Genomic DNA, 12,671 nt, shown 5'->3' on the forward strand with positions numbered 1-12,671 from the left:
GTACAACTATGCATTTTTCTGTTTTCTAAAAGAGAAGTGTAATGGAATACAACATTATGCTTGAATAAGGTCTTTAGCTGAAACTTACATACTGTGGTGATGCAAGTGATTTTCAGTTTAAGATTATTTTCCTGAGAATCTTTTAGGTTAGACTAGATAAGGAGAATATACATATCTACATATTCTAAAAGACAGGTGGGAAAAAACTGGTTACTGTAACCTGTTTCTCTTAACAGAAAGTGCAGGAAGGGTATAGTTGCTCACTATTCAATTCTGAGACGCTACATACTTATTTGTTGACAGAGCACCACTCATCATGTTATCTCATCTCTGACAACAGACAGCACAGAATACACTTTTTAGCACTTAAACACACACAACTTAGATGCTTTTATACACATTACAAGAGGAAACACTAAATAATCAGCTATTTTTGTTGCCAGAGTATAATGTAGTGCACATGATCAATCTCCATTCTGTGAGGAAGAGCTAAAATATTACTGCTGTTTATTGAGATCCATTAGTGTCATGAAATCAGAGGATGCCAATAAGAAGTTAGATTCCTCTCTAGGAACCTGAATGTTATAGGCTTGAGACAGCCAGCCAACAGAAATAAAATGGGAAGTACTGAAGATTATTCTAGTGATCCACATTTCTCAGCGGGTATCAAAATGTAAGACTATGGAGTGCTTAACCACTTCTTGGAGACAGCAATGTCCGGAGCTCCAGCCATTAAGCAGCTGAGCAAAATCAGTAGCATGTCACAATAGGAAGTATCTACTCCCAGAGCCAAGGAAATAGAGCTGACAGAAAACAAACATATGTAGCAGATTTTTATTAAAAAGTGCAGAATTTAATCAAACTTAAAATGAATATACTGTACTGTCTAAATTTACTTACATCGCTATATCCATGAGGAATAGTGCCAGAAATATCAGCAAAAGGAATCACACATCCAGCTGGACAATACTTACTGGAAGAAAAGGAGATCTGAAGTCAATATATACATGCCATTGTACTTCACTTTAAAAAGAGCAAGCAGCACATTGTAATTTATAGTTTTGCAGCTTAAACCACAAACAGACAATTTACTGTTTGGTAGGACTGTAATACTGTACTATAATGCTGTCTAAAGCTGCCACCTATCAGTATGTCATAATTTGAGACAGCCATCAAGTCAGAAATAGAGAGACAAGGTGGATGAGGTAATATTGTTTATTGGACCAACTTCTGTTGGTGAGAGAGACAAGGTTTTGAGTTTACACAGAGCTCTTCTTCAGGTCTGGGAAACGTACTCAGGGCATCACAGCTAAATACAAGGTGGAACAGATTGTTTAGCATAAGCAGAGAACATATTTCAAGGGGCCATTCAAGGTGAAGTGGCCTGTTAAAAATGGCCCCTTGAAAACTGTTAACTACTTATGCTAAGCAATCTGTTCTACCTTGTATTTAAGCTGTGACACTCAGCATGTTTCCCAGACCTGAAGTGGAGCTCTGTATAAGCTCGAAAGCTTGTCTCTCTCACCAACAGAAGTTGGTCCAATAAAAGATAGTACCTCACCCACCTTGTGTCTCTAATAGCCTGGGACTAACATGGCTACAACAACACTGCATATAAATCAGAAATATATATTCAGGAAAAGATTTAGAACAGTAAAAACCAGGCATTTGACAGGAATGTCATGAAAGTATGTGCTTTAACTACATTTTTAATAAGTCTATATCCCTATGTCTGGTATCAACACTACATAACATCTGTAAATTCTGAAGTTTTCAAATCAGAATCCAGAATTCTAGCATTAGTGATTTTTTTTATTTTATAACCTTTTAAACGGTGTTTAAAAAAATGTTATCTCTGAAAAGTGTACGGTACAGAATATCTTCACATAGTGCTTTAATCACACGAAACTGGTTGGCTTCAGGCTAATGCTTTTAGAGCATAGAAAGCAGGAGACAAGATAGCTGTATTGCTGATGAAAGCACACGTTCACCTTCTAGTGCCACTTTCTGCCACAAAATAAGAAAAAACAAACACCTGAGGAAAAAAGTTGGAATACACTGTTCAGCAAAGTACTTAAGCATGTGCTCAAGTCCCAGTAAAGTCAATGGGACCTGAGCAAGTGTTTAAGCACTTTGCTGAATAGGGGCAAACTGTTGATTTGGAGCCTTAATGTAGAATATGCAGAGATTGCGAAGAAAGGATTGCAAAGGTCAAATATTGAAAGAGTGGTGGTGCCATGAATTTATAGGCAAAATGTAACTATTGTAGCCCAAATTAATGTATTGGCTTTACAATACTTTGTAGCTTTAAATGATTCACTTATTTGGGAAAAACAGGTCTCCTGATGTCTAGCCTTGTCTACCATTTACCTGAAAGAACACAACTGCCTATTACGTCCCAGCAGAACTTCATTCACACTAATTGTGAGGCCAATGGCAAATTAATTTTACAAATTAGTTAGTGAATAAATAATAGAAAAGCAAGGGCTAATGCATCACAAAATATGCTTTTATCATCTGACAAAAGTATGTTAGATTTAAGTTGTGACAGATATCGCAATCACACACAGTATCTTTAGGGACTGTATTCTATTCCAGGAGGGAGAGATACCACAGTTCCTCCAGGAACTAAAAAAAACAGTGTGTGTGGGGAAGTGATTATGGTGGTCATTGGGACTGTAAACAGTTTCAGAGAAGTACCACCCCCTAGGGGTGATATGAGTATTAAAGGTAATATTTCTCTTTAGCTAGTGCACATTTTGTAATCTATTTTGTAAAAGCAATGTATTTTTAGTAACATGAGCCCTCATTAGCACTATTAATTTTTGGCTGGAAAGCGGGGACACTGCTGGTTTTTCTGTGTGTTCATTTAGTGCAAATCAGCGAGGTTCTACTGCATACTAAAATGATTATCTTCATTTTTGGAAACTATAAAGGTCAAAACTTATGATTTTGTCATTTAATCATTTCAATTTCACCATCCAAAGGACTCTGTTTGAAACAAAGTGCAAATGATGTGTGTAACAGCATGAATAAAACCACAGTAAAATAACCGTAGTGAAGGGTGAAAAAACAAGCAGAGCAGTCTTACTTGAATTCTGGTTCAGAAAAGTGACTTGCATTGTCTAAACAGGTTATTAGGTCTGGAAAGAAAAAAAATATTAAGTCAAGAACAAGACAGAGACAACCAATTTTAGCCAACTTTTTAAAAAGTACATGAAGCCCATCTAATTGAATCTCTCAGACTCATCAGTTGTGTGTGGTTCAATCAGAAAAGTCTTTGAATGAAAAACAATGTATTTGTTAAATAACATACTAATTGTGAATCTTTTCTGTTACAGTAGAACCTTGATAATTTGTACTAATGACTGGTAAAATCCACTGAGAATTTAGCATGTAAACATTACAAAATTGATCTTGTTCATTTATTTCGCATAGTTTAATTTAATTATTCCATCATTTAATTAATGCTTCACAGAATGCTTGTAAGTGCACTGTAGTATGTTTTAAAAAGTCAGAAATTCTTATACTCTGTTTACAAGAGGAAACTGAATAGAGAGGATAAAATTAGTATTGGGTTCTGGGTGTTAACATATGACAGTCTTGCACAAGTGGAGCAGGATGAAATACAGAACACAGGAGGGCCTTTCCCACATTATCAAAGAGTGACAACTAAAATTTGACACGTTTATCCACTATGTCAATCTGAGCTGTCAAGTTTAAATACACAAATTTATGCAAGTCAAATTAGAAAACAAATATAATAAAAATTGAGAACGAAAGGAAGACCTCCTCCACTTTTTTGTAGTATTAACTCTAACAATGAGGTTCCCAAACTGTTGCCTGCAGAACACTTGCTGGTGGTCCACAGAGAACTGGAGGATCATGTGTAGCTCTACATCCACTTCTATTGGTGTCTAGGCTGAACACCAGTAGAAGCAAATGTAAAGGAAGAGGAAGAACACGTATAGCAGCCTCCATTGCAGGCCACAGCACCACAAGAGCATGAAAGAGGAACAAAGAAGCTGTTTGCAGAAAACCGGACAAGAAGCCACCAGCTGGGCCCCAGCCATAAGATCGCTTGGAGGAAGCAAGGAAATAGGATACCATGCAGGGACAAGGTAACAAGGAGCAGATCAGACAGAAAGATTGGAACTGATAGATGTGTGTGAAAACAGAAAGGTAGAAAAATGCAACAGTTACCACAGGGATTATAGGAGACTGGGAATGGGATCAGAATTCCATGGTACTGCCACTCTATAAAGAGGTGATCTACACTAAAAATCTTTCAGGACCCTTCATCCAGCATCTTGGTTGTTATACTCCAAACAAATGTATTTAATCTTTTACCTAAAGCAGCTGTTTCATCGGTTTCATTCCTTAACCCACTCTGAACAGTAACTTAGTGTATCCAGGGGGTAGGACAGTTGAGAAGTGTTAAGACTACATCTAAAAGAGTGTGTATTTTTAGATATCTACTGCTCATGTTGAAAACACAGAAAAATAAATTTGTACTTATTATACAGCTCTAATTTTAATCACTACACAGAGTAACTAACTGAATCTGACAAATACCTGATTTATCAGTGGTTGAATATGAGGCAAGAAATCCACGCCCAGAAAGGTGTGTCCCACTCATGAACTGTACTGTGACTTCATTACTTTTTGACTCAATTAAACTGTCCATCTGAAAGCCCAGACCACAGTATTTTCCTACGAAGAAAAAAAAATCATTAAAAAAACCTGTTTATGTTCAGTGTAAGCTCACATTAAGTTTTCTAATTACATTGAAGCTAAAGTGAACTGATTGTAAGTGAAGAACATACTCAGTATTTGAGATGGAGAGTACAGACATCATATGCATTTCAACTGTTGATTCAATCACTGATACCTATGAACATGAGCTTAAAGAGCATAACAGTTAAATAGGACTATTAGAGAACCCTAGAAATGTAGGGCTGGAAAGGACCTCAAGAGATCATCCAGCCCCATGCACTAAGGAAGGACCAAGTAAACCTAGGCCATCTGACAGATGTTTGTCCCTCCTGTTCTTAAAAACCTTCAGTGACGAGTATTCTACAACTCCCCTTGGTAACACATTCCAGGACTTAACTATCCTTGTAACTAGAAAGTTTTTCCTAATATCTAACCTACATCTCGCTTGCTGCAGATTAATCCCATTACTTCTTGTCTACCTTCAGTGGACATGGAGAACAACCAATCACCATCTTCTTTATAACAGCCCTTCACACATTTGAAGAACTATCATATCCCCCTCAGTCTTCCTTCTCATGACTAAACATATCTGGGGTTTTTTAACCTTTCCTCAGTTCACATTTTCTAAATCTTTTACCATTGTTAAATAGGAAAGAACAACAATATGACAAATTGCATGAGAATTAAGTCCCAGTATCAGCAAGACTAAAACAACAGGTTCCTATACTATTAAGACCTGTAGAGAACACAACAGGTTTAAATATTGTCTGGTTTTAGCCCTGGGAAAGCATTTGTTGGCAGCAAAGCCTGACGTTTACCATGGACACAGACTCCTGGTGAACTCTGTATACCCTAGGCTTGGAAGGATTAGATTTTTATTAGTAAAATGTCAGTAAAAGTCAAATTACCATACATACACAAAGAAATGAAAAAATATTTCCATCAATAATCAACATTTACAGATAGGCAAAGACAGACAAATGCTGCGTAAGAACTTATTAGAGCTTGATTTAAGGATGTTTACTTTGTATATTTTGACACATGATGTTGACAATTTGTGTTTCAACAGTTATAAACCTTTAACTTTTTGAATTTAAACATCTATGGTCATTAAATAATTATTGTCTGACACCCTCCTCCCCCCATAATTTCCCATAAGTGTGAAAATTTAAATAGATAAAAATAAAAAATGCTTAAAAATGAATAGATATTATCTAGCAAAATTATAAAAAAAAAAACTGAATTCTCCTGTCTATGTATTCTGCAAGACCAACCATGAAGCTAGAAAAAGGGCTTGAAAAATTTCCCCAGTACCTACTAGCTCAAGGGCTAAGCCTACTAGATAGGGTGAAAAATACATGTGCTTGCATGATTCCATCTGCAAACTTTATCAGAAATGATTATACATATGTTTTTCCAATTTATTTATACTAATATTAAACAGAACTGGGCTAAGAACTAATCTCTTTAGGACTCCATTGGAAACTCTTCCCCCACTCCTTGATGATGAATCCATGAAATATTACATTTTGAGATGACAAGTTATCCAGTGTTTAATCCATTTAATGTTCACTAAAATCATCTTGAACAGTATCTGAAGCAGTCAGATATGATCTTCCAACATTTTTTATTTAAAGGACATAAAGCAGACACCAAGGATACAACGTGCCGCTCACATTACATCATGCCAGTGGTGTTAAATGAACAGAGTCCTGAAGTTAGAAGAAGTCCAGAAGAAAGCTTCTTTTAAACATGTTTTTATATTTAATAGCAAACGGTCACCTAATCCATTTCTGGGTACTAATTAATAGTTGGAATGAGATGATAACCTGAGATGGTCACTGTGGGACATCAGCTCTTCCTAATTGACCATTAATCCCCACATAATGCCCCCTCTGTATTTTGGCTTAATATACACTTTACATTACATCTCCCAAATCTACTCCTACGGGAATTCTGCATCTAACAATTCTGAGGAAAAAAAAAATCTGCACACAATATTTTAAAATGCTGCAAAATTATTCAAATTTTATTTATCAATAAATAAATGTGGAGGCTCCAGCATGGCTGTGGGGAGCACATCCACTGGCTGCACGGAGGTGGGAGATCACCCTGCAGCCTCCCCACACTCCCGGGCAGGGACTTGGCGGTGAGGCTGCACCTGATCCTGACACAGCGCAAGGGCTGGGCCTGTCCCAGAAACACCCCAGGGCCCTGCCCCTCTGCACAAGATATGGGTAGACAGGCTCAGTCAAGCAGGATCCAAGTATGGAGGGGCTTAGTAGGGGGTGGGGATCCAGGTGTGGGGTGAGAGATTTCTGTGTGGGACAATTGGGGTGCAGGCAGCTCAGTGGGGGATCTGGATGCACAGGGACTCATTGGGGGGTCTGGGTGCAGGGACAATGGGACTCTTCAGGGGGATCCAGGTGAAGGTGGTTGGGGCTCAGCAGCAGAGGTCTGGGTGTGGGGAGCTTAACAGGGGGGTCTGGATGCTGGGGGAGTGGGGCTCGATGGGGTGAGGTCCGGATGCAGCTAGTTGGGGCTCAGTGGGGTGGGAGGCTCATCAGGGTGGTCCATGTGCAGGGGTGATGGGGCTTGTTGGGGTGGGGGTTTGATGGGCCTGCTTAACGGGGGAGCCCCAGCTGCTGCCAAGGGGATGCCACATGCTAGGTTCCCCCCCCCACAGTGCCCTATCCCATCCCCCTTCCCCTCCCCACTACCTCATCTCTCCCCTCACTCCCACATCCCCCTACACTATACCATCCCCCTTCCTTCCCCACTTCCTCTTCCCCCCACCCTACCACCCCACTCCCATTCCCCTATTTCCTCTACCCATCCTGCTCTACCCCACCACAGGCACTCACCATTGTACAGAAAACAGGATGGCTCCCAGCACACAGAAGGCAAGTACAACCAGCACTAGGACCAAGGAAGTGGTGTCCAGCTGCAGAGTCGGCTAGCTGTTGCGAAACCCTCCTTTACCCAGGCAACTTTATGCTTACAGAAATGGGGGCGAGGCAGTGGCACGTGATCTTGCATGCCCCACCCAAGCAACACGTATGGATGGGCTATGCCCCCCACAAACTACACCCATGGGCACCCCCAGTCCTGCCCCCACAGCTGCTCCATGTGCCGGAAACTACACCAGCATGTGACCCCCTCTTGCGGATTCCTTTGCTTCCCTGTTATTTTCTGCAGGGAAGCAAAAAATTCTGTGGGTGGACATGAATTCTGTGCATGCGCAGTGGCACAGAATTCCCCCAGAAGTAAAAATCTGGGAAGCAGTTAGCCATTATTAGTGAAAAGATACATTTGGGGAGCGGGGGTGTTTCGTTCTAAGCAACAACAGTTAAAATCTGCTTTAAAATAATAACAAAAAAAACCATTTCTTTTAGCAGCAAAATGTATTTCCCAAATCAAAGTCTACCTTCATTATTTCTGTAATAAGCCATATTTTTTATCTGGGGGATTTCTTCCTCAGGGAGGATTCTCTCCCTCAGGCATTTAAGGTATGTCACAATTTTTGTGGAGATCTTTAGATGCAAGAAGATGTTGTTCTGCGAAATTATCACAGATTCACAAATTCTAGTAGAGATACGGAATTTCTGACTGGAATTTCCACTGTGGTTTGAGTTTGTAGACTTTTTTTCAAGACTTTTGTAAAAGTAACTTTCTTCCAGGTAACGCAAGCCCCCAGTATTCGCTGACCAGCTGTAATTTTACCCTGTTAATCGATGCACAATGACAGTAAATTTATATTTTGGATCTTTCCATTAACTAACAGTTGATCACAATAAACAGTATCGTGTACCTTTTAATAATTACAGGATAAGAATGCACTTGGAACTCACATGGGCCTAATTTGCAGGTAGATGTATTTGTAGAACATTTATTTTCATTTAGTGGTATACAGCACTCAAATGCTGGATTGAACACTATTATGAAGAAGTGCTAACAAAGCTAACTTCCCATGATAAGCATGATTTTCAAACTTTCCCACCCACCCCTACATCCATCAAAAATAATCAACACACCTGAAATTTCACATTCCGTTATCTCATTATAGGATAGAATATTTTTGGATATTTTGGAGCAAGACAAAGGAAGAGTTTTCTGAGATACATGGTTTTTAAAGTTTCCATCTGATTCATTTTTCCCTCCGATTACATTTTGGCTCATCACATTTCTGACCATATAGAAACTTAAGAATTGCCTCTCCCCTTCTGGGTTCCAGGATTAGCTGCTCCAAGAAGCAGTCATTAATAGTGTCTAGAAATTTTATTTCTACATCCTGTCCTGAAGTGATATGCATCCAGTCAATATGGGGATAGTTGAAATCCCCCATTATTATTGAGTTTTCTGTTTTTGTAGCTCCTCTAATATCCCTGAGCATTTTATGATCACCGGCACCATTCTGGTCAAGAGTATATTCTTACTGCTATAGTCTTATTATCCAAGCATGGAGTTTCTATGTACAGTTTGATTCATTTAAAATTTTTACTATATTTGACTTTATGCTTTCTTTCACATATTGTGCACAATCCTACCAGCGCAACTTACTCTGTCATTCTTATATATTTTGTACCCTGGTATTATCGTGTCCCATTGACTATCATCGTTCCACCAAGTTTCTGTTATGCCTATTATATCAATATCCCGATTTAACACCAGCCACTCGAGTTCACCCATCTTAGTATTTAGACTTCTAGCATTTCTATACATACACTTATAAAATTTGTCAATACTTAGTTGTCTGCCTTCATGTGATGCAACTGAAAGGGATTTAAAACCTCACTTCTCTCAGAATCTCTAACGAGTATAAGTGCTTCTCATAGACTGTCTTGGACAGTACAAATAAGTTACATAGATATTGAGTGTTATGAGACTACATTAAACATAAACACACTTAAAACTATATATTATATACGTGTCCATATTTCAAAAATGTGTGTATCTTTTTAAATATGCATAAAATATGCAAAATGTGAATGGCCCAGATGTAGATTGCTGGAAGCAACCCAGGCTTGAAGGGGTGAAAAAAGGAAAGGTTTAGGAGGCTAAATGGAAATAGGCGATATCAAGCCACATGAAGATGAGAGGTTGTCTAGGAAGAATGAAATGCTTGTAAGGTTCACCAAGTCCCTCTTGGGCTTCCAAATTGTGCAGGGACTCTTTTCACTGAATAATGCTATTTTTTTTTAATATAAGAAAATTCCCTGGCAAATAGTTCATTAACTGAAAGTTAAGTTTGAAAAACTAACTCTTCAGCCAAACAACACTTGAGAATTTTGTAGTTTTCCAAAAACCCACAAACATTTAAAGCCTGGAAATTCCAAATGAATGATTCAATTTACCAAAAAATAAAAACAAAAAAACCCATCTGAAAGTATACAAAATACATTCAGGGTCACAACCATAACTCTGATTCCATAGTTCCTTACAACAACTTTATCCATCTTCATCTCTTTCATGACCCCAAAAAAGTTATTAAGAGGTAAGGGTATTCAATACACACACATGGATGCACAAGATTGCCTCAGAATTTAGGGTTGTTCTCAGATGACACTTCAGAGTTAAGATTCTTTGACTGATCTTAATTGTTCAATAAATAAATAAAACCCAAAATCCAAAGCTGAAATTTAACCTGGAATTTCCTGGATATTTTTTAGGGGCTAGTGGAAAAGAGGAAAAATCTTTAACAGTCTCCTATGAGATTTTTGGCAGAACTGAGATTCCTTCCACCTTAACTCTAGATTTTTTTTTTGCCTGAGATAAGTGCCTAGAGACAACATCAAGAGACAGGGTCAAAATGGGAGTCACTTGTCTAATATCTCCACTGTCTGTTGTTTCAAATATGTAAATTCAAGAAATTGTGTTAGCTATGGTTGCAATTTTTAGCATCCTTATTAGTTCCATAAATTAATCTGCTAGTAGCAGAAAAAGACACATACTGCTCAACGTATTATACTCACACCAGCTGGATACAGCTGAAAGACAAAAGAAACAAATGAACTAGAATATTTACTTAAGTCAGTTAACTCACTTGTAAAAGTGAGTAACAGACTGATCACAACTGGACGTTCCTTGCCATTTAAGGACCTCAGTGCTTTGTTATTTTAGACTGAGTCTGGCTCAAGGGCTCAGAGCACATACGTACTTATTTTCACACAGTCATCTAGGTAACAGTAAGACAAGTCAGCTTGAAAAAAGCCAGCATTCCACAAGTGCCTTTACAGCAAGATTTGGTTCAGCCACTTCAATACTCTTCTATTATACAAAAACACACCACTGCCGAAAGAAATATCTGCAGAAGAAAGTGTAAAACAGCCAAAATGCATCTGCACAGAAAAATCTGGAGACTCCTTTTCTTTGGGTTATTATTCTTAAATTTCATACTGTTAGATTTTTATTTCTACCCTCCCTTTCCTTCTAACAAAAAAACATACAGAACAGCTACAAGTTAACTCTTCCATAACAGTACTTTTAGGAGAGTGCTATCATTAGCAAATTGACTGCATGCTAATCAATTTTCTTCTAATATTGTGAAGAGCAGATGCCATCAAAGTAAGAAAAATTTTGCATGATTTTCTTGCTCTGGAAACAGGAGAAAATATAGCTCTATTACACTAAATTCATTCCTTCCCCCTATTTGAGACCCTTGTATACAGTACACATCTCATTCATTTTCATCATTTATTACATGTGTTACTATAGCACCCAAAGGCCTTCACTGTACTAGGCACTGCACACATACACACAGATAGACAAGGTCCCAGCCTGCTTAGAACTCAATGTAATTGTAACAATCCTCTGGCATTTTGGGAAGAGTTACTGTGTGTATACCATTAAATACACGTTAGTTCATGGTCAGTGCAGTTTACTAAGTATTTCTGAAAGCAAACAAATAGTAAGGAATGAATATTTTTCAAGTTCTACCCCACACAACAGCATTCAAACATTAAAAAACAAAGGGACATAAAAGCTCCTACCTATCTCTGTCCTGGTGGGTCCAATTCCATTGTAAACTCTCAAGTAATTAAAATGGCAAGCATCCGAATCTTCAATATCAAAATCACCAAATTTGAGCTGAACTCTCTGTCCGGATTTTACACGGATCTCCCACTCACACACCGTGCTGTTGGGATAGGTCTGTGGGTAGTTTATTGAAGTAAGAGTTCCACTTTCCAAGCCCAGAACAGTGTGTCCACAACCATCACCTTAAAAAAAGAAAATTTTATCACAAACAAATTATTCATATAGCATGTGCCTTTAAAGGGTCATTAGTAGTCAACCTGGTCTTTGGAATGGCAAAAGATTTTTGAAAGTAAAGTTTTACTAACTACATTGTGATAAGGCTCAAAAGCAAAATAGACAGTGGTGAAACTATAATTGCGACAAAATAGGATTTAACCAACTTTACCCTAGGTGTCTAAGTTCCTGAGCACATCTGACCGGGGAGCTGCAACAACTGTCCCCAACAAGTAAGATTACTCTGTGATAGCTTTAAAAAAAAAAAAAAAAAGCACATAGCACAAGCAGCGGGATAGGGTGTTCCTTCAGGGTTATGGGGACACACACACACGATTTGAACAAAAAGGGGAGACGAAATCCAGCCCTATTGTAATTGTGATCTTAAATAGGAAGACAGTTTAATTGCTGATTCTGCATTCTTAGCATTTTGGCAACAGGAGCAGAAGCGCAACATGATCTTTTGGGGAGTGGCAAGCAAAACAAATCCCTGGAAATAGCTGAAAAGAAGTGTGCTCATAAACTACTTAATTTTAAGGTGGTGACTGTATTTGGTTGCCAGTAAAATACATTTGTATTAATCTTACTGGCTCTTTAGGGCACGCACTGCAACTTCTATGTTTGTGTAGTGCCTAGGGGGCCTCTGAAGCACCACCACTGTATAAATGTAAAAAAATACAATTACTACATAATAAATAAATAAATAA

The 12,671-nt window shown here is 38.3% G+C and overlaps 1 protein-coding gene across 1 annotated transcript in view; it reads right to left on the reverse strand.

Moving 5' to 3' along the window:
- Positions 1-12,671, reverse strand: part of DCBLD2 (discoidin, CUB and LCCL domain containing 2) — a 61,304-nt gene that overhangs the window by 28,733 nt on the left and 19,900 nt on the right. Inside the window, exons 2-5 of the mRNA XM_074973487.1 lie at positions 11,706-11,933; positions 4,576-4,713; positions 3,092-3,143; positions 901-973 (exon numbers count right to left, since the gene is read on the reverse strand). Of these exons, the coding sequence (XP_074829588.1) occupies positions 901-973; positions 3,092-3,143; positions 4,576-4,713; positions 11,706-11,933 (491 nt within the window). The remainder of the gene's footprint in view (positions 1-900; positions 974-3,091; positions 3,144-4,575; positions 4,714-11,705; positions 11,934-12,671) is intronic.

This window comes from Natator depressus, chromosome 1 (assembly GCF_965152275.1).
Source record: "Natator depressus isolate rNatDep1 chromosome 1, rNatDep2.hap1, whole genome shotgun sequence".
NCBI lineage: Eukaryota > Metazoa > Chordata > Testudines > Cheloniidae > Natator > Natator depressus.